Genomic DNA, 23992 nt, shown 5'->3' with positions numbered 1-23992 from the left:
TCCATTTTGAGACATCCAAAAACCATGTGATGATCCCTGACCATGGTTCAGGAGAAAGAGTAGTAGGCTTAGGGAATCATTTTAATTGGAATGATAATTGAACCCATGAGAGCTGATTAGATTACCAAGTGATGAAGTGTAGTGTAGAGTGAAACAAAGTGAGAGCTCAGGATAGAGTCTTGGGGGACAATTGCCAAGATGATTCTCCTAAAGCACAGGTCTGATCATGTCAAACCCCTGCTCTATGAGCTCCAGGAGCTCCCTTTTATCTCTAAGATCTCTATGAAACTTTCTCTTTAGTATTTAAAGCTCTTTGTAACCTGCCCCCCTCCCTGCCAAGTTGTTTTTTTAAGTCTTATAATTATTCGTGTCCATTCAGTCTACAATCAAGTTATACTGGCCTGCTTGCAGCTCTGCAAACGTGTGACTACATCATCTGTCTCTGTACTTTACGCAGGCTGTTCTCAATGCCTAATTGGCTTTGCACCTACACCTCCACTTCTGGTTTACAAGTTACCTCTCCCATTAGACTATGAGCTACTTGAGAATAGGAACTGTTCTTTTTCTTTGTATCCCTAATGTTTAGCATTGTGCCTGGTACACAGTAAGTGCTTAATAAATGTTGCCGATTTGATATTTTTTCATTTTTATGGTAGCCATACTTCATATTTTAAATTTAGCTATCTAAATTCACAGTTCCAAAACAAACTATGGACACACAAAATATAAAGAATTGCTTTAAAAAGTTTACTCTCTCAAGAAAATACCTCAATTATATGGTGAAGTAACTTACTACATACCATTGTCTCCTCCTCCAAAAGACCAGACAGTTCTTCCATCTTTGGACAAAGCAATTGTGTGTGAACTACCACAGGAAACCTCCCCAACATTGCTAATGTCCTTTACTAATGTTGGAATGTTCCGGCTATTACTGTCACCATGACCTTACGGGAAGATGGAAAAAGAAATGGATGTTAAATTCACATGGTTTTTCCCCCTCCAGTACTTCATAGAAAAAAATAATTTAAAGCAAAAGACATATACTATTGTGTATGTCTTTTATACATATAGCTAGCCAATACAACAGAATGCAGAGATATAAATACATTATGTTTACTTATGACCTTTTCTCTGTTAGTTGCATTTTACTTAAATGTCTTCAATTTATTATTTGTTTTGAACAACTTGAAAACTGTTTAAACAAATATTCCACATTTGCACTTTTCTTTTTTTTTACATATGCAATTTTCAAAGCCTATTTGATTATGTATGTCAAACCAAATTAAAATTCAGAACAATACAAATATTCTTCATATAAGAAGATGTATATGCATAATTTATCTGTCCAATAAGCACATATAATGTGTGTGTGTATATGTCCAAAATTTTAGTTTGAAAATAAATATTGAGATATAAAACTTCCTTAAAGATGTGTATGCATAACTACCTGTCAAATAAGCACATATAATGTGTATGTATGTATATATGCATGTGTCCAAAATTTTTGAAAATGTTTAGTTTGAAACTAAATATTACTTGAGATATAAAACTTCCTTAATGCTTGATATTCAAATAAGCAAGTTTTGCAAAGCTACTTTAAGATACTGTGATAAGTATTTAAATATTTTAAAAAACAAAGAAAATCAACTTTATGAATACATGCTGTCAAAGAGTATATAATGTAACAACAGGGAGTATATGACAAGTAAATAATTATGACAGTAAGTAGCATGGATTAATAACAAGGATATATTAAAAGCAAGATAAATATAAAGTGTTCTGGAAAACATTTTCAACTGGGATGAGATCATATACCAAGTATATAACAGCACCATAAGAATTTCAACAAGCCAAAATAAGGGGATCTTAAAGCTATATATACACAACTTGAGAAATGAAGGAGGTAATGTGTTTCACACAAGAACAGTATACATGGAGGGGAAAGAATTAAAAACAATATAACAAATTAGCTAGTACACTATTATAACAGCAGATCAAATATATGCAGGAGAGGAGCATGAAATAAGGCTGGAAAAATAAAGCCCTTAAATAATATTCTGAAAGATAATATAAAAACAAAAGATACCATTAAAAACTCGCTTGTAAAAACTGTTGATTCAAGTATGTATTTTATTCTACAGTTAGACCTATATATTAAAAGTTCTATGTTAAAAGTAGTCTAAAGAAACGACTATATCATTTCTATGTAGGGATTATAATCCTTTACTTTTCCTTCTTTAAATAATTTCAATTTCAGAATTACCTAATCTTCCAAAATCCCCTTCACCCCATGTATACAATTCACCATCTTCACTGACAGCAGCACTATGTCTATATCCAGCTGACACACACACAACTACCTGTATTAAACAGAAAAAAAAAAATAATAATAATAATAACTATTGTGATACATGGCATACCCAGTTTTCCAGTGTTAAATTTTAAACAGCTTTCTTCCCAAAGATCTGGTAGTTCTCAACATATACAAATTAATGTGTTTGCCTTATGAAAATAATGTGTCACCAATAAATCAATCTTTTTCTTAGTGATAAAAGCCATAACTACTACTATTTCCATTTACATAGCAATACCCCTCAGAACAATTTTGGATAAAGAAAAAAACACTTCCCTCAAAAACCCTAGGAGGTAAATAATGCAAAAATATTATCACTACCATCTGATATTGGGAAAAAAAATCTGAGGAAGTTAAATATTAGAATTAGAACTTGAAAATTCAGACTCTGGTTCATTATACCAATGATACTATTTTTGGGGGACTAGGTACCTTGAACCTAATTCAAATTACTTCTCTAATACAATTTGAAAATACTATGATCACAGTACTTCTAGTTCTAATAAGGGACAAAATGATTACATTTTGTATCCATGAGAAACACTCCCAGAAAACTACTAGAAGTTAACTGGATATTTCTAAGAAAAAAAGGAAAATAAATAAGGCAAAAAACCTTGAAAATACTTTTTCATTCTCTTCAGTTTAAGTAGATTAGAACATTAGGAGCACACTGTAATCCTGGGGAAAAAGATATCTCTAAAATGGGCAAAAAGACTTAGCTGTTCAAAGAAAAAGTAGGGGTGAAAAGAAAAAAAAAAACTACTACATACACTATGCCCTTTTGGCATGATATAACTTGCCCTCATTTTAGGGATCATTATTATGACACAAAAAATTCATCAATCTATCATTATATGACATCTTTCCTTCAAAGAGTCCAATATTTAGTGATTCAATTCACCAAATTATGTTCAAGACATCGAATGAGGCATGACAGAATTTTGTAAATGTTAATGTTTGACATTATTAACTTGAAAAGGAAAACTAGAGAGAAAACTGAAAATAATTTAGGGGAAAAAAAGGTTCCATTTTATTCAAATTTTTATAATACTATAAAATTCCTACTTGTTGTTGTTTTTGAGAGTGATCCCTCACCAACTCTGTATACTCCATAAAATTCAGCGGCATACAAACCCAATCAGATGATAAATAAAACATTTTAATTACATTTCAAAAGTAAAACTAAAAATTTAACTCTAAAAAATAACTCATACCAAAAAACCCCACATAATGTTAAGATATATTTTTAATAAAAAAGCAAGCAAATCTGATAAAATGTCTTCAAATTCCTTGAAGAAAAGACAGTATTAAAATTCAAATGATAACTGCTATTTATTAAGAATTATACTTGGATTATATGAAATATAAAAATGGAAGTGAAAAAAACCAAAGGAAAAAAACTTTTCAAAAAGAATATATCAAAATTAAAATAAATTTAAAAGATATTGTCAATTTATAACAACAAAAGAAATCTTTACATACCTTTCCCTGAAGAGGGCCCTGAATAAGTTTTGGATACTTCTGTGTTGAACTATTTCCATGTCCCAGTTTTCCATAATCACCATCTCCCCAACTGAAGACTTCACCTTCAGTTGTAAAAGCTAAAGTGTGTCCATCTGATCCTTTAGAAGATGACACTTTTTTAATAGAGCGATGAGGTTCAAATGTCAATTTTTTTAGAGTTGACTGATTGTTGGAATCTCCAAGTCCTAGTCTGCCATAACTACCTTTACCGCAGGCTCTAACAGAGCCATCTGTAGAAATTACGAAAGTGCAATACTGTCCAGCTTCAATCTAATAAAACAAATAAGGGATAATTTTTAAAATAGCATTTTTCTTATACTATAAATATAATAAATATAATAACACTGGATTTGAGAGGCAACATGACAGAATATAAAGAAGTTTGGCCTTGAAGTTAAGATCTACTTTCAAGCCCTGTTCTGACACAAACTGTGATCAGGGCAAATTACAACTTCTAAGTGCCCCAGGCTTTGCCTAAGAAAAATTACTACTCCATATTCCTTAAATTAGTTTGTATACAATGAAATCCTGACCCAGCTGAAATAAAAGAACTGTTCTAAAAATTGTAGATTTTTAAAGTTGGATTTAGCAGGAATATCTAAAGGAAATCATTTAAGGCAATGTTATTTATGGCTTCCTATGTTGTGACTAAACTCAATATATAAAAATGAATTCTTGACATCTTTTTTCCATGTTTGGCTAAATACAATATATAAAAATGTGAAGAAGAGTGAAAAAAGATAGTAGTCAGAAACAAAATGCTTTTTGAGAAGGGACAGGGTGAAAGGAAAGAGAGAATAGAACAAATGGGGGAGGAGGGAATACAGTAAGCAATTGTGAGAAGAATTTTGAAGCAAGTTTCTCTGATGAAGCTTCTTTTGGCAAATATATAAAGAATTGTGTCAAAATTATAAAAAATAAAAGCCATTCCCTAATTGATAATCAAAAGATATGAACTATGACCAAATGGCATAGAGATAAAATCTTCTATATCCTTTGAGACCTAACAATACCCACTACTAGGCATGAATTCCAAAAAAGATTTAAAAAAAAAAAAAAAAAAAAAGGAAAAGATTTATATGTACAAAAATATTTATAGCAGCTCTTTTCTGGGGGATAAGAATTGGAAATTGAGGGGATACCCCATCATTTGGGGAATGGCTGAATAAATTATGGTATGTAATTATGATGGAATACTTCTGTTCTATAAGAAATGATGAGCAAGATGCTCTCAGAAAAACCTGAAAAGTCCTCCATAAGCTCATGCAAAATGAAATGGACTCTGTACAAAGTAACAGCAATGCTGTGGGATGATCAGCTGTGAATGACTTTGCTATTCTCAGCAATACAATGATCCAAGATTATTCAGAAGAACTTATGAGGAAAATGCTATCCATACTCAGAGAAAGGACTGTTTGTGTATGAATATAGATTTGAAGTATACTTTTTTTAGTTTAGTTTTTCTTGAGTTTTCTGGGGTGGGGGTGGGGTACAAGAGAAGACCTGTTTTCTTTTGCAACATGACTTTTATGAAAATATTTTGCATAACTTCACAAGTGCCTTCTCAATGGGAGGTAGGGTTGGGATGTAAGGAGGCAGAGAATCTGGAACTCAAAATTTTAAAAACAAATGTAAAAAAATTGTTTTACATGTAACTAGAAAAAATAAATTACACACACACACACACACACACACACACACACGAAAAAGACACAAGCTAAAATTTGCAGCTGTTTTTAAAATCATGCTTCAAAGCTACTTTTTAAAAAGCCTAAAGATATACACATATATTTTGTAATTTTAAAAAGAACACAAAGAACTTACTGTCTGTGCATCAGAAAAACTTGGTGCTAATTTTGGTTGTAGTATTTTTTCTTGTGTGCCTTCTACCAACTGATGACTACTGTTACTACCCCAAACATAGACTTCACAAGTTTCAGAAACAATGGGTGCATCACCAGTTTGAATGCTATCTGGACTAGCACATGTTCTTGAATAATCGGAAGCCATTCTGCAAACCTGTTAAAATTTAAAATATGGAATTAATATTTAACACATTCTTATGACTCTCTTTAATCAGTGCTTTTTAAAATAATAATTTTTTTTCATTTCTCAATATCTTCAAATGCTGAAATGTTCCAAAACAATCTCTTAGGTATCCTTATGATATTTGAATTACAATATTTAAAAGGATTGTTTTACATTAGAAATTACTAAAAGATAGTTATAAATATAGCAGAAATTATTCCAAAGAACTTCTATCTCATCTATCCTTTACATTCCTTCTAGCTCTAGCATGGTCTTTATATTAAATTTTCAAAATCTAGTCCCCTTATTTTCCTTAAGACTTTTAGCCTCAAAAATTAAAATAGGGGGCAACAACTAGTACAATAGTTTAAAAAAAAAAGTGATGTAGAAAATAAACTTAAGGCATATTTTTTTAAAACTACTTTCTAAAAAAAAAAAAAAAAAGAATATATTTCAGATATCTTTTAGCAGTAGAAGTCAGGATAATCTTAAAGCTCAACTTGAATGCATAGGGTGTTAATAATCAGTGACTACTTTCCCATGCTCATAACAAAATACTTGAGGCTTTAATGAGAAAAAAATAGAAGATGGGGAAAAGGAAAATTCTTTTTATTCATTTCTACTGCAGGAACTGACAGAAGAGATCAAGGCAGTAATAAAAACCTAAAATTTTAGAAACCCAGAATAATCTATTCACCTACAGCCTAGGTTTAAGAATGAGTTATTTTTATGAGTGCTAAGACATACTATTTGAAGCTAAAATAATTAAATGAAATGCAATTCAAACATATAACCAGCTTTAGTTTAAGATTCAGTCAGATTTTATTTTTTACATACCTCTTCAAACAGACACAGAGCTGCCTCATAAAGTGAACATAAACCATCAGATGTTCTAGTTGGTTCCCTCCACTGACTCCGATCAGCAGATGAACCCTATTATCAAAACATTTTGGAAAATAGAATGAGAAAGAAAGTGACACATTCATTACAGGATGATTCTACAAAAGAAATTTATTTATTATAGGAAATGTTAACAAACCTATGAGCATTAAAACATCATGGACATTGAGACTAATGTCATACGTGACCAATATTTACAGGTATCAATATATAAAGATGATTTGTTTCAACAGATCTGGTTGCAAAACAACATTCTATATATTGATTTTAATTAGCCCCCCCCCCATTCTTATATAAAAGAAAAGATTTGCTGGAAGAATCTTAAATTTAAGTTAGCAAGGTTAGGCTTTACCAGAGCCAAGCTATTTGACAGAGCACAGACTCAACCAAGTACCAAATTATCACAATCCCAGAGAGAACTCTACTCAGCAAGGCTGGTTTTCAAGCTAAAAGCTTTCTGACTCCTAGCTTCACATGCAGTGCATCTATACTTGTCTTTGCATGGGCTATTCCCAGTGCCCTGATTGCATTCCCTACTGACTCTGTCTTACTATCCCTCATTTTCTTTAAGCTTAGCCTATAGGCCTAGGAATTTCTATTCCTAGGACAACATAGAATTTGGCAAACTGATTGGTTAATAGTGTTTTATGTTTCTGTACTTGCTCTCTACTAGCCATACTTCCAAGTCCCAGGTTACTTTTCTGAATGTAAAGCTTTCTGAATGATAATGTTCCACTTACAGAATAGAGAATGGAGAAAACCTGGCCTTCAGAATCCTGAAGACCAATAGGATATTTTAAAGATTATTGAGACAATTCATTTCTTGGATTAATATTTCTTAATCAAAGGATAGTTTTTAAGCATGACCATAGTAAGAAGTTTTTTATATCACCATCAATGAGCTCCCCAAATCATCTTTTAGTTTTGCTAGAAGTACTTGAAGTCATTTTTGTTGAAAGAATGAAGAGTTAACATCTCCATTACTTTCCAGCTGCTTTGAAGCTGAGGCAAGAGAAGGAATGACTAGATTATTGCTGATATGGTAATGGCCAGAATGAATTTATTCAGCAAACATGTACCTCATCTGAATGGAGTGCTGGAGTAGACAGTTGGACCATTATAAAGTTTATGTAAGACATTTCAAGCTTTTATGGAGCTTAGTGTTTTGTCACTGAGATATAGATAAAGAAAACTGTAATTGAAAGTGATGCATTAGAGAGTCCTCAAAAATTGAGGACATTTATTAGACTCATGTTTGTCTATTTCTTGTATTTCTATAATTTGCAAGTATAAGATTCCAAAGGGGAGATTTGTTATTGATCTGGAGTAGGTCATGGAAGGTTTGATGGAGGAACGTGGCATTTGAAGTAGGTTTTAAAGAACGTATAGGAATTCAGTAGGGAAAAGGGTAGAAAGAGAAGTGTCCATTGCATGGTAAATAACCAAAGCTGCATGACATAATATTTGTTCTAGGAACAAGAGTAGTCTCTGCTCAGAGTCAGACAAAAAAAAAAAAAAAAAAAATAGTCCTTGCATTCAAATAGCACATGCATCTCTCGGGGGAAGACAACTTATACATACTTAAGCAAATGCAGCACATATACAATAAAAGTTTTGTGAAGGTAAAATAAGCTGAAGAGTGAGTAAAAGCATCCTGTGGAAAGTGACACATAGACTAAGCTTAAAGAAAATAAAGGATAGTGGAGCAGCTAGGAGGTACAGTGGAGACAGCACCAGCCCTAAAGTCAGGAGAACCTCAGTTCAAATCTGGTCTCAGACACTTAATGCTTCCTGGCTGTGTGACCCTGGGCAATTGCCTCAGTGAAGAGGAAGAGGAAGAACAAAAACAAGAACAAGAAGAACAAGAAGAAAGAAAATGAGGGATAGTAAGACAGAGGTCAGTAGGGAATGTAACCAAGACACTGGGAACATTCAGAAAGCCAAGTATAGGTGCACTGTGTGTGAAGAACAGCAATAAGGTCACTTTACTTGGTTAAGTGGAGTTATGTATAATAAACCCTGGAAAGGATTTTAAATTTCAAATAGGAAAGTTTTGTTTGACCCTTGATGTGACAGGAAGCGTTTTTGGGTTGTAACATGGTATTTTCAGGAAAACTATGTTGGCAGTTATATGGAGAAGAGATTGAAGAGAGGAAACACATGAGATAGGAAGAACAATTATGTAGCTACTGCAATACTCTAAGCAAAGTTGATTAGGGCCTGGACTGACACAATAACCCAATGAGTAGAAGGAAGGAATAGATGCAAGATATATTGTGGAAATATAAATGACCAAGACCTGGCAAATGATTGGATAGGCAGGGTAAAGCAGAGTAAAGAGTTGATGATAGCTCTGAAATTACAAAACTACAGAAAAAGGAAAATTCTGGAGAGGCATGGTTAAGTTGAAGGAAAGAATTTTTTAAATAACTCATGAAACTTATTAGTAAGGCATGAAGATATTTTAACCTCTTTCTATGGTAAAAGTAGCAACACAACAAAGATAGTCTGAATTACTAAAAAAGTAACTCTTCAAAAGTAACAATACACCAGAGATACTCTGAAGTATTGAAAAAGTAACTCTTAAGCAACGTTTTATAATAAAATATTAAAGACAATGAGTCATTTTAATACATTATAGAGAAAATGAATATATTTCAATCTATTTTCATATCAACCTGTCATGAAAAGGGGTGGGAGTTTTTAAAAATTGTTTTAAAGTTACTTATGCACAAGAAAATCAACAAGTGGATAGAATAATTGGAGTCAGGAAAAACTGGGTTAAAATCTAAATCTAAAATCTAACTAAGTGTGAGTGAACAAGCCACTTAACCTCTCAGAATCCCTAAGCAATTCTCTAAGACTAAAAATTATAGGTGAATTTGCCAATCTGCATTGGTGGAAAATTCTGACATCAAAGAAATCAAAATTCTTTAACATAATGACCCATATACAAATATTTTTACCAAACTATATTTTCAACACCAAGTCAATTTGATAAACTGTTCCTTCAAATATATTAAAGATGAAACACAATAATGTATTATTTTGTTATTTTGTTCAGATCTATTATCCATTTAGGAAATTAAGTGTGGAAACTTCAGCAATGCAGACCAACTCATTTGTATCTTATTATGAAGCACAACAATAACCCTTAAATGTTATTTGATAAAAAGAACCATTGAGTTTTCTCAATAGTTGAGCATTAAGTGACACATATTATTAGCATGCATTATGGATGAAGATTTTTTTCCTACTTCAATGCTTGTATTTACTATGCTATAATATGGCTACAAATGCAAGTATAGAGAGTATAGCACTTAAGATAATAATTATAGCATAATTATAATGTAGATTCCCATCACAGAGTACTGAACTTCAATACTAGTCAGAAGTTTACGATCACGTTGGCATGCTAATATTCTTTTAAAACTATATCTTCACATAGATGCCATGTATAGAGAAGTGGTTTCCTATGCATATGTGCTCAACATCTACAATACTAAGACATATATCTGTTTAGATTAATTATCTGTTTTAGCATCCCTCCCCCACTTGACTCTCTTCTCTGTTGTCAATAACTGCCCCGGGTCTCCAAATATTACATTAATTTCTGATAGCCACTGTTGATAATACTACTGATCTCTACTTTTCTTTCTTTTCTTCTCTCTTATCTCTTTATCTATCCTCCTCCTTTGTGACTTCTTCATAGCTTCTGAAATCATCGATCATTCCTCTCAATATTCTCAAGTTTTCATAAAATTACTTTCTCCTGATTCTTTCTACCTATCTGACCACTCCCCAGTCTCTTTTGCCAGCTCTTCATCCAGGTCACACTCATTAACCATGGATATTCCATAGTGCTCTACAGTGTTCTTTTCCTATGTCCTCTTCTCTTCTCGCTCTATACTATTTCACTTGGTCATCCTATCAACTCCCAAGAATACAATAATAACCTCTATTCTTTTTTTTCTTTTTTTTTTAATTAGAGCTTTTTATTTACAGAACATACGCAACATATGCATGGGTAAATTTTCAATATTGACCCTTGCAAAAACTACTGTTCCAACTTTTCCTCTCCTTTCCCCTATCCCCTCCCCTAGACGGCAGGTAATGCAATACATGTATATCTATTCTGATGATTCCCAAATATACTTTTTCAGCCTTAACTTCTCTGCCTCAATTTCCCCAGTCTTTAATCTCAAAATAAAAGATCCATAGACATCTTAAACTCAACAATGTCCAAAACTGAACTCATCATCTTTCCCCACAAATTATTCTTCCTAACAGTTTTTTGTCTTTTCCCCCCTGAGGCAATAAGGGTTAAGTGACTTGCCCAGGGTCACACAGCTAGGAAGTGTTAAGTGTCTGAGACCAGATTTGAACTCGGGTCCTCTTGATTTCAGGTCTGGTGCTCTATCTACTGTCCCACCTAGCTGCCCCCTTCCTAACTTTCTTATTATTATTAAGGTTATCACCATTCTTTCAGTTACCTACGTTCACACCCCTAGGTATTATCCTCAATTTTTCACTCCTCTTCATCTCCCAATCCAATCTGTTGCCAAGGCCTGCTGATTTTTTCTTCACATCTCCTCCCACCTTTATATTGCAAAATTTTCCTAGTAATCTCCCTAACACAAGTCTCTTCTCCCAGATTTCAATCCATCCTCTACTCATTTATCAAAGCTACCTTTCTAAAATATAAGTCTAATCATATTAACCATTCCTGTCCCCTTTACAATAAACTCTAGTGGTTCTCCATCACCTTCAGGTTCAAATATAAAATCAATTTGCCATTCAAAATCCGCCAACCTTTTTAGTCTTCTTACATCTTATAAACGCCCCTGCATACAAGATCTATGATGAAGTTATACTGGTCTCTTTACTGTTCTTCCCAAACAAGACATTTTATTTCCCATCCCAAGGCTGAAATGCTTTCACTTTCCATCGTTGCCTCCCAGTTTCCTAGGCTTCTTATACATTCCAGCAGCTAAACCTTATCTTCTAAAAAAACCTTTCCCAATTTCCCTAAATTTCAGTGCCTTCCCTCTACTGAATTATTTCCTATTTATCTTGTATATAACTTCCTGGCATGTTTGTCTCCCCTACAGGAATGTGAGAACAGGAACTATCTTTTGCCTTTCTTTGAATCACTAGCTCTTAGCATAATGCATGGTATTGTAAATGTTGAACTGAAGACTCTTCTGTCTCCTAATTCTTCCTCTTCAATGACTGGCTTAGATGCAGTCTCAAAAGAATCACAAAATATTATAGGTAAAAGAAACATTAGATATTATCTAGTCCAAACTTTGATTAGCTCCAAGATGAGAAAATGTTCTCTATCAATATAAGGTAGCACCTTCTCTACAATTTACAATCTTAAGATACTACCTAAAGGACTGAACAGTTAAATTTGTCCAGGGTCACAGAATCAGTACATGTTAAAAGTGGGACTTGAACCAGGTCCTCCTATCTCCAAGACTAGCTCTCTTATCTATTATGCCATGCTGCCCTTTTTAAGATAGTCATTAAGTATTTTTTTTTCTTCCTAGACAACCTAAAGACAAAGAAAGATATTCCAGGTTTTTTTTTCCCAGTGTTAGGATTTAAGCAGTATCTCTATCAAGAAGAAAAGCAGCAACAACAACAAAATCTTACCAAACCCTATACAAGATGAATATATCAATCAGGTAGGAATTAAATAGGAGAATTTGATATTTCTTTAAAAAAAATAATTAAACACTCACTAATACCTTATATAGGAAACCTGAATTCAGGTGTTCACTGACACTAACTAGCTGTGTGACCTTGGGTTAGTCACTCACCCTCTTCTAAGCCTTAGTTTCTTCAACTGTAATATGAGAATAAAAATACTTGATGAATATACCAGTTGTAAAACAGACCAAAAGACTACAAAAACCAATGAATACAGTAAATGCTCTTTAAGTCTTAGTTTCATAATTATGAATATAATAGACATTGCTTAAAAAACAGACAAAAGGCAATAAAAATGTGCAATTTATACCTTATTAATGCATCATGAAGAAAAAAAGGAAATATAGTATTTCACTATACATTAATGCTGCCATTATGCCATCATCCCTAACCAATTTTTCCCCCTGAGGCTGGGGTTAAGTGACTTGCCCAGGGTCACACATCTAGGAAGTGTTAAGTGTCTGAGACCAGATTTGAACTTGGGTCCTCCTGAATTCAAGGCTGGTGCTCTATCCACTGCGCCACCTCGCTGCCACCTGGCTGCCCCCTCATCCCTACCCAGTTTACATGGCCAATTCACTCACCTGTCATTCTAAAGGTCCTCTTCCACTGAATTCTTTGGAAAACATTAGCGAATTTCCCTACATTCTTTAATTTTTTTCCCTCCACAGCACTCCTCCTATTTCCCCCTCATCAAATGAAATCTAAAACCATGCAGATTAGGTTCACTATAAATTCAACCTATTGAACTTAGCTGGCAGCTGAGCCACTCTACAGGTTAGCTGTCCTTCTGCCTCCCCCCACTACCCCATTTTTTCCAAATCTCCACTATCTCAATTCCTATCTTCTCTACTCCTCATTTTCAAATGACTTTATTCTTCATTTGTTAGGAATATAGTAAAGACATTTTCATATCAACTCTTTCATTTCCCCTCCTCCTAAGACTCATAAATTCTCAACTAAAAGTACATATTAAGTTCTTATTAAGAAGCCAAATACAATACTAAGTATTGAAACAAATAAAAGCAAAAAGAGAGTACTGCCCTCAAGGGGTTTACATTTTAAAACAGAAGATAATATACCAATAGATGCTAGAAGGACAAAAAGAAGTAATCATAAAGGGACAAAGTTGAAAAGCAATCCAATCATGAGCAGAGCCAGATTAAAAGCAAGCAAAGCTGGTCAAAAGGTATTTCCTCAAATAGAGAAATTTTTAAATGGATGAACATTTATTTGCTCTCCACAGTTATGAAAATTATATTGGAGAAAAGAAACAATTAGAAAACTGAAACCTACAAGGACATCAAAGAATAATCAAGAGTGGAGGTCACCTTCCCCCTTCTAGAATGGAAGTTCTTTGGGGGCAGGAATGGCTATGTAATTAAGGGTGGAGATTCACGTTCGTGTAACTGTAGTAATATCCAATTTATAGGGAATCAGGGAAGGGGCTTGTGCTTCAAAATAGGAAATAAAATGCTGCCTTTGTAGTTTCAAAGGTGTGTCTACTCACCTAGGCACCATTCTTGCAAGAACATAAAATAATTCTTTCCAGCAATCATCAGTGAGTCAGTGGCAGTCTTGGTAAAGTATTTTGTTTCTTACAAATGAGGGCTCATCCAGGATCCAGAGTTAAGGGTGGCCTCCTTTAAGAGACACACCCTGCTGATTTCAATGGAACAGCCTCCTGAAGAGGCTCCAAGTCCCCCACTCATAAGACTGTGCAAAATCCTAGCACCATAAATAAGGTCACTAATGAACCCAGGAAATCAGGAAGAAAAAAAAAGAGTCCATTCTGCAGCAGCCAAATAACTCTGAAACGTCAACTAAGGGTAACAATGGGGACTCTCTAGTCTTGTCTTTGGTAGTGACTGGGGCCGTCTTACTAAATCTGAGGTGTCCGACAGATTGATAAGATGAGCGATTTAATAAAGCTCAGAAGGGGAACTACTGGGGCACACCTCTCATATAGTCCTGGAAGAGAGGAGATTGTCAGGGAATCTAGGGTTGAGTAAATATTAGTGAGCTGGAATCACTGGAGTGTGGAGATTTCCACACTGGAGTGCGGGAAGGGTCTGCACAAGAGATATTTACCAAGAAACTAGTTTAGAAACTGTACAGAAGTGGGGTTCTGGAAGAGAAGATGTTCTTCTCCAGAAAGCAAGGAAGGAACAACTCTGTACTAGACACAAAAAAATGGAATCTATGTTTCTCTAAGTCAACTGAAAGTCAGAAAAGATCTGGCCATTTTAGAATTTAAAAGCTTTGTATCTCTGTTTTAAGTCTCTGTTTGCAGGTCGGGCATTGAGATGCAAACCAACCTAAATTTTTCTTAAGTTTTCAAGCTTCTCTCCCTAGAAAGGACTGAGCAATGATCAAGGCTGATGTATGTGGACTTCTGAGTCAGTCTCTCCAAAAAATGGTAGGCTCCCCCAGAAACCTCTACCACATGCTTTGAAAGCAGCTTCAGTTTCTCTCTAGAATATCCCTATGTCCCCTGACCTCCCAGAGTCTCAAAATTCTTCTCAGGGGACTCTGGATTCTGTAAAAGGGTGTAGTCTATGTCTAGTGACTTGGGGAAATATAGGGAAATTCACTTTACACTTTAAATCTTTCCCCCCTTCCCTATTGGAACAGTCCACATGGCTAAATTTAGGGAAAAATATAAAATTTAGGGAGGAGATAGGAGCCACTGCCATTTTGCTCTCAGGGGTCTGTTTCCATCTTAGGTGTCAAAAAATTTACAGCCATTTCTTTCTTTCTTTGCTGAGGCATTTGGGGTTAAGTGACTTGCCCAGGGTCACACAGCTAGGAAGTGCTAAGTGTCTCAAGCCCATATTTGAACTCAGGTCCTCCTGACTTCAGGGCTGGTGCTCTATTCACTGCGCCACCTAGATGCCCTCAATTTACAGCCATCTCAAAGATTTTGGGCAATCTAGGAGACCTAAATTTCTGTATGTTTAAATTTAAATTGCATATAATAGAACTGATGCATTTGGGAATACAATTTTTGAAATATATGCAATAATATTGAAGTATTACTACTAGAAATTTAAATCTATTTGATCTGAAGTTTTAAAAAATGGATATTAAAACAGAGTTCTCTAACTTACTTAAAGAGGTCACACGTTTGTATCTCCCAATTAGATTACATATACTTAAGGTACTATTTGCCTTCTAAATTGTGTAATAGGCAATTTGTAAAAAATTATATGAGCTATTCTTTAAAACTGTCAGCTCTGCTGGACATAGTACAAATTTTGTGAAATTTGGTTCAAAGTTTTTTAGATATTATCTACATTCTTAATCTTAAATTTTGTCTTACTGTCTCCCTTTAACAAAGAAATATTATCAAAGGGTAGTTTTTATAAAATTTCATAGAAATTTTTCCCAAAATAGGTTATTTTAAAAACAAGGAACCAACAAGAAAACGATATTCACACACATGTATTGTACCTAGACTATATTGTAACACATGTAAAATGTATGGGATTGCCTGTCATCGGGGGGAGGGAATAGAGGGAGGGGGGGATAATTTGGAAAAATGAATACAAGGGATAATATTATAAAAATATATATATAATAAAAAATTTAAAAAAAAAAAAAAAAAAAAACAAGGAACAAGCAGGGCTGATTGTAAAAGCAACTGATAAGATTAAAAGGACAATTAGCAATTTGTGTTAGCATTAGAGTCAACTTTGTGAGGTTATGTAGTTGACAACCTCAAGGTGAAAAGGCTAGCATTCTTATGGTGAAAACTGGTACTTGACCCTTTCCTGGCTTGTATGAATTTGGAAACTAAGAGATAACTGAATCTGAATGGAATATGCAGTTAGAATCTCATAAATTAAAGTACTGATTTTTAAAATAAAATTTTCAATTAGTGTGTTAAAATTAAAAACTTGACTATAAATTATATGAGATTCTTATCCATTTTTGTGATAGGCTAACATTATGCGTATCTGGTTATCACTTATGAAAATTGTGAGACTGTTAAGTTATTTGGGGTTATTATCACAATACTGAAATCTAAAATTGGTAAAAAAAAAAAAAAAAAAAAAAGCCCATAGCAACTCTAATGGTAGAAAAGGTGGGGTTAGATAGGTAGGGGAAGCAGACTCAGTCCCTGTTCTGGGGTCCCTTCCCCTAATTTGTCAACTTGCCAGATTTGAATAAAAAGCTTGTTCTAGGTTAAAATTCCAAAGTCTTCATCTTTAAATTTCTGAAAAAAAAATTTTTAGGATTTTTGGTAGTTAAGAATTGAAAACCATATGCTAACAATTTGCATGATTTCACATTTTTATTTTAGATCTGTGGAAGGTAAGAGCATAGTCCATCCTCTCCCACTGGATGTGGCTGCTTAGCCCTGGCCTTGGAGCCTTTTCCCCTGGGGCAAACCCACTCACTCTTGCTCACTTTCCTCTATTCCTCTGTGCCACCCAGTTGGTTAAATGAAATTCTTTTAATTGCTTAAAGGAATAGCTTATGTTTACATCATGCTAATAACTGAATAGTTGTTTTTGTTTTTCAAGTCAGTAGTTATTTTAAGACAAAGTCATTTGTGATGCTATATCAAAGGTTCTGATACTTAGCAATGCAAGGAACTTTAAAGAGAAATTTGTTAGAACTGCAAGTTCTCTGAAAATGATTATTTCTTCTAAGATCATCTGTCTTCCACAAAATTTTGTAACATTTATTTAAGTGTACCATGATCTCACTGTTTAATGAATATGATAGCAAATATGATATAGTTTTCTTGAAGTACCTAGAAGAGGATTTTAACCTAATAGTCCTGCACATAGTTCACATTGGATAGGTAGTTCAGAATCTAAAATCTCTGATTAATGAAACTTGCTATTGAGATAAAATGTCTTGGGACTATAATTGATGCTTTTAGTTTTGAATTTGGGATTATAATTATGCTCCTGATTTTTTCTCTTATAACAAATTTCTATAATCAAAGTAACTGGTCAATAGAATCCACAAGCATAATTCAAGTATATAATACCTTCCTTTTTTCAATCTGAAAATACGTAGTCATTAAATCTTATAATTAGGTAAATGAGTATTTGGCCTAGTCATCTATCTGTTGCTAAATGTATATGTCTGCATGAAATAAGCTCCTAAAAAACTTCAAAATAACATAAGAACAATAGATACAACTATCTGTGGGACCAACTTATTTTATTGATTATTGAAACTAAAACTGAAACATCTTCAGTATAGTTTAGAGAGGAGGATTTTGGTGTATATTTTGTTACATCAGTGGGAAAGTCAATTTTATTTAACTTTATTATTAATGTGGGAATGCATGTTTGTCCAGTGCTGCTCCTGGAGGGTTTATACTCTTCCCCTGCTCTGAGTGGTTTTACATATCCTAAGGCCAGTTTCTAATCCCAGAGCCAAGTGCCAGTAGAAACTCAGAAAAGGGATACTTATCTAAGGGAAAAAAAAATACTGACAGAAAGGCTTTACCCATATGCCTCATGCAGAAGTCTGGGTTAATCTCTCTAGCTCAATATTCTGTTTTTGACAAGTAAATAAGCCCTATTAAGGAAGGATTTTGTGAAAACTTTTGTTATTCTGATGGGATTCCTCCTTTCTGAAAACTGTTTTGGGGTTAGTCTTTATTAAAAGAGATGATGCCTAATTAGCTATTTACAGAATCTTCAGCGAAGAGGTAAGCAGGAATGAGGCTTCTGCTCTCAGTGCTGTTTCAGTGCTCTCTCTCTAGTTCTCTTAAGTTTGTTTTCCTCTAGGCTCTGAGCAATTCACCTTCAAATGTTCAGTACCAATCAGCTGATCTGACCAGCTTCAGAGGTCTGACTCAATCCACTGATCTTCAATCAGCTCAAACCACACAACAAATGGAATCCTTCAGGATGACGCAGCTCGATGCCCATTCTCAGCAGTAAGTAGTTTCAGAAGATGAGATCACTGCCACATACTCCAAAGGACTGTGGGCCCCATTGCTTTGGGAAAATTAATGGCTGGTGAATGGACCCCAAATTACCCAGTGTCTGGGTTCCCTTTAAGAAGTTCATCAATCCTTTGAAGGGAGGGGGGTGTTATATAGGATTTTTAAAAAATCTATTCTTTTTTTTATTTGTAAAACATATGCACAGGTAATTTTTTCAACACTGACTCTTGCAAAACTTTCTGTTCCAAATTTTTCCCTCCTTCCCCCCATCCACTCCCCTAGCTGTCAGGTAGTCCAATACATGTTAAATATGTTGAAATACATGTTAAGTGGTGTTATACAGAATTAAAGCTACAAGAGAGTATTTAGGACTCAGGATGAGGAGCAACGGTTTAAAATTCAGGCTAATATTACAAGAAAGATAATCCACAAACTATTCAATTTCAAGCTTGTCAAATTATATAATTATAGAAACTTGACTAGTTGCAGTTAAAATAAGTATTTGTGTCTTGAGGGAGAAAAAGAATTTTATGAATGCCTGTCCAATTAGAATAATGTTTGGTTTGCTACCAGGGCTGGACATTTAGAAAATGCAGATCAAAGAGTGTAGATGGTCATAGTCAGTGGGGAAACTCTGGATAAGGTATAAGAAAACCCTTCAGCCCAGAGGGAACCTGCTGACAATGTCTGGTTCGGCTCCCCATCTCCCCTGAGGGCTCTCGGCCTTTCTGAGAAGTTAGGGGGCAGTGACAACCTGGGTTAAGATTAAAGCAGAGTGATACCAGATGGAAGAGTGATACAGGTGGCAGACTGCATACAATATCAAGTTGTCCCAAGTGCTCAGAGTTGTTTTTGTTACATAAAAAAGGGGAAAGCCCTTGAAATAAACGGACTCCATTTTCCCACCATCCTTGGGAGTCCCGCCTCATCACTTCTCCACTAGGAAGGTGTATTTTAATCACCCCGGTGTGAGGGCTCTAGAAAGCAATGGTATGTTTTGTCACTCCAACTTGGGGCTCTAGAAAACAGGACACAACAAAATAGTAAGATGGGAATAGATGTAATAGGTATAGATCTTTCAGGAAGAGTCAGAATCAAGTCAAGGACTTAAGGCAAGTGATGGATACCAATGCCTAAGTACTCAGTACGGACAAAGAAAAATGTCTATGTCTGTGCTAAGGGTTATCCATCCCCAAATAGTGATATTCCCTTTGGCAATGGAAAAACATGAGAGTGAATTCAAGCATGGGATCCTCCTGTTCCCCAAATAACATTCCTAGGGAGAACTGAAGTGTTTTGTTCTACCTATTCCCTTCTATGAGGGAATAAACCAGGCTATACTAGCTCCTTATCTCAGCTCTGGAGACCAATATCTGTCATGAGAGGGTAAAAGATTCCAAAATCTAGGAACTGTAGTGGCAGGTTCCCAAGTCTAGGATATAATTGAGGGAAGCTCTGCCATCTCTCAGGGATGAGCATACTCCAAGCAAACCTGCGGTAGTATTGTGGAGATAGCATTCTCAAACCTGCTTTGCCTGCAACTGATGAATTAAAAGCTAGAAATCTAGTTAGTTCTGGATTTGGGTCATTCCTACTCTGGGTGGGTAAATATTATTGGATAAATTATACCAGTGAGGCAATAAAGGGAATAGCAGAATAGTTACATGCCACTAGAAGAATGGCATGGGAAAATAGAGTGACTCTGAACAGATTATTTGCAATCCAGTACAGTTCTCTGCAGGAGAATTAGCAGAGAATTTAGGGATTAATTATCCATCCTGTGAAAGGAGATCTGTGCAGAGGTTAACAGACTTTTATGAAGTGAGATTTAAAAAGTATTAGCCATGTTGTGAAATAAAAATCAAAACAAAAGGGGAAAACAAGAAAAAAAAAAACTAACCAAAAAAAAAAAAAAAAAAAAAAAGGGGTGAAAATAATGTTTCAATCTGCCTTCTGTCTCCATAGTTCTCCCCTTAAATCAGATGGCATTTTCCATCTCAGTCTATTGGAAATGTCTTAGATCACTACACTGCTGAGAAAAGCTAAGCTAAGTTGATTATCACATACATATTCTTGCTATTATTGTGTATAATGTTCTCCTGGCTCTGCTCAATTTACTCAGCATCAGTTCATTCAAGTCTTTCCAGGTATTTCTGAAATCAGCCCCTCAGCAAATTTCTTTACAGATCAACACCTTGCTTTTGTGGGGGTCTAAAATCTGACACTCTACAGACAATACCACACTTAGGCAATCTACTATTCTGCCCCCCTCTATCTGTCTGACCCACTTACTTTTCCAGATCTATATCTCTGATAGCATCCTTGCTTGTTTCTCCTGCACAAATCTCTGTGGATAAATGTATCACAGCATACTCAAATACAATATGCCCTTCTTGAACACACTATGCATGTCTTGCAACTTTCATTCTTTGAGGCCCTGGAGGCTCTTCTACTTGGACCTGTGCTGTATGTAAACTTCAAACAGTGGTGAATACTTTTGGTGATTATATATTACTATTTCATACTTGTCTTAATATTAATTAATTATTGGGTTGAAAAAAGTTACCATATTCATCTTTCAAGTAATCTAATTTTACATGCATAGGAGATCATGAGTAGAAAGATAGATACCCTTTAAAGTCTAAGCTTTGTTCAGCTAAATTAAAAGATTTTTATATGTAACAATAATGCATTGTAGAAAAACTTGTATTCTCCATACCTTTAATTAAATTACTTGACTATAAGATGTAGTCTGCTATAGAATAGTTTGTCAAAACCTGCTGATTCTCTTTTGAAACTGTCATCAATGATGCCTTCATTATGCAATCCACAGGGCACTGAAGAGGGACACACTATATTTGAGCTCACAGATCTCTTATAAAGTTGGGAAAGGAGGCATGAATCAATAATTATTAATATTTTTGTTGTCATCCCTTATTTGTAATACTAAGGTCCAAGATTTTTAGTTTTTCTTTTTTTTTTCTTAGCAACATCAACATAATAAACATCAACAACTACAAAAAAAATAAGGATATACAAAAGTAAACAGCCTATTTGGTTTAGCTTTTTCTTTTTTTTTTTTTTCATTTGAATGTATTTATTGAGAGAATACTCTAAGGCACTATACCAAAATACTTTTATTGTACATGATGTGATGGATTTATTCAGCCACTTAAAAAACCATTAGCTAAGCAAAATTTCCAGTTAGATAAAAGTTAATATGGGCAAAAGAATTTGTAGTCTATCATTCCTATTCACTTTTTTGTTTATTTTTCAAGTCACAAGTATTTCTTTTAATTATTCTGCCCCTCCCAATTATTCCCAGTCCAAGCAAATTAAAAAAAAAAAAAAAAAAAAAAACACTTAAAACATTGTTTTCATTGTCCAATAAAATAAATTTCTATATTAGCTATGTCCAAAAGTAAAAGTCATGCCTCATATTCCCTTTTTTCAAACTGTGGCTTATCAGGATTCTAAAAGCCTTTCAACATTATTCTTCTCTAATCATTAAATAAACTAGTTCCATGTAAGTTTTTAACCCAAAAAAATCTATACTTTTTTTTTAAATTCATATTTCACATAACAGTTCCAACCCTGCCATGATTATATGTCCCCATATACACTTGTTTTCTTCTGATAACTTTTAAAAACTGTTTCTTTTCTTCCTTTTTTTAAAGTCCCTAACACTACTACCTCACTGCTTCTCCAATTCTCTCTTAAAAAAAAAAAATTACAAAACACTTCAGTTTTATATAATCATACTCTTTTTTTTTTTTTTTTTTGTCCTCTCTTATTTGATCATATCCTCTACCTTATATCCAAAGCTTTGGAAAATATCTTCTTTCCTATAGAGGGTCACAGTCAGTGGGGAAAATGTGGGTGAGGTATAAGACCCTTCAGCCCAGAGGGAACCTGCTGACAATGTCTGGTTAGGCTCCCCATTTCCCCTAAGGGCTCTCAGCCTTCCTGAAAAGTCAGAGGGCAGTGACAATCTGTGTTGAGACTGAAGCAGAGTGATACCAGGTAGAAGAGTGATGCCAGGTGGCAGACTGCATACAATAGCAGTTGTTCATGTGGTCCCACATGAGTAATGTTTTTGTTACACTATATAAAGGGGAAAGCCCTTGAAATAAATGGACTCCATTTTTCCACCATGCTTGGGAATCCCACCTCATCACTTCTCCACCAGGACGGTAATATCTTAATCACCCCAGCGTGGGGGCTCTAGAAAGTAGGACACAACAATTTTATTTCCTATTCTAATTTTAAGAAGAACTTTTTAAATCTAGATATTATTCATTTATATTGCATATGGTATGAGATATTGATCTAAATCTGTTTCATGCCAAACAGCTTTCCAACTTTCTCAGGAGTTTAAGTCTTTCTTCCAATAGTAGAAGACCTTAGGTTTATCAAACATTATGCCACTATGTTTAATCACATTTGTATCTTGCATACAAATATGTCCATCTATTTAAAAACCAGGATATTAAAAAATAAATAAATAAAAGGCAGTTACTGCCTTTAAAGAGCTCATAATCTAGGATCACTAGGTAGTGCAATAGTTAAAGCACTGTGCCCTGGAGTCAGGAGGACCTGAGTTCAAGTCCAGCCTGAGACATTTATTAACTGTGTGACTCTGATAAGACACCTAAATATCCTAATTGTTTCCACAACAAGAGTTCATAATTTAGTAGGACACACTATTATATAATAAAACAATAACGTATAATGTACAAACAAGAAATTGTGAACAGACAGAAGGCATCAGAATTAAGAGACTGGTAAAGGTTTCTTGTATTAAGTATTTTGATTATTGCTTCCTTTGTATTACAGTTTGAGATCTGCCACCATTAAGCTTGTCTTCCCACTGTATTTTCCTTGAGATTCTTAACTTTTCATTTCTCCCTATAAATTATTATTTTTTTCTAATTCTATGCAATAACTCTTTGATATTTTGACTGGCATGGCATTGAATGTGTAAATTAAAGTAGTATTGTTAATTTTTGTTTGCCAGAGAAAATACATTAAGGCCCCAAGATAGAGCCTGAGAGTCCACTTACAACCAGAGATTAGGATATGGAAGATGATCAACAAAGGGATAGGAGAACCAAAAAAGACTAGAGCATGAAAATTCAGAGAAGAGTGGATGGTCTAGGGAGTAATGATACAGAGTTAAAGGGAAAGGATTAAGAAAAGTCCAACATATATGGCATTTAAGAGCATTACTAAATGTGAGAGTTGGATAGGGGTTTAATTTCTATAAAAAGTGAATTAGAAAAACACAGAGAAATGAAATTAAAACTAAAAAAAAAAAGAAAATAAAACAAACCCAAGAAATGGAGGTTAAAACATGGAATAAGGAAATAAAAAGAACTAATCAAGATTGAAAATTAGAATAAGGATTAGAGAAGAACCACTTACAGGGAAGGAGGGAGATAAAATGATATGATCATTTTTACTCATGTAGAAGAATTAAGATTCTTCATTTAGGATAGAATTTAGCCAATAGGTAATTAGGGAAACTTCCAAATAAGGTGACTGCCAAGGGATGC

The 23992-nt window shown here is 34.3% G+C and overlaps 1 protein-coding gene across 8 annotated transcripts in view; it reads right to left on the bottom strand.

Annotated features, from left to right (window-relative positions):
- The window catches only part of HERC1 (HECT and RLD domain containing E3 ubiquitin protein ligase family member 1), a 191018-nt gene that overhangs the window by 139860 nt on the left and 27166 nt on the right, over positions 1-23992 (bottom strand). For all 8 annotated transcript variants that reach the window (XM_074294868.1, XM_074294867.1, XM_074294875.1 and 5 more), the window contains exons 3-7: positions 6743-6838; positions 5702-5896; positions 3836-4147; positions 2264-2360; positions 801-944 (exon numbers count right to left, since the gene is read on the bottom strand). In XM_074294868.1, the coding sequence (XP_074150969.1) occupies positions 801-944; positions 2264-2360; positions 3836-4147; positions 5702-5896; positions 6743-6838 (844 nt within the window). The remainder of the gene's footprint in view (positions 1-800; positions 945-2263; positions 2361-3835; positions 4148-5701; positions 5897-6742; positions 6839-23992) is intronic.

Source organism: Sminthopsis crassicaudata, chromosome 2, assembly GCF_048593235.1.
Source record: "Sminthopsis crassicaudata isolate SCR6 chromosome 2, ASM4859323v1, whole genome shotgun sequence".
Taxonomy (NCBI): Eukaryota; Metazoa; Chordata; class Mammalia; order Dasyuromorphia; family Dasyuridae; genus Sminthopsis; species Sminthopsis crassicaudata.
Note: the sequence above shows the minus strand (reverse complement) of the source record. Positions and strands in the feature narration are given on the sequence as shown.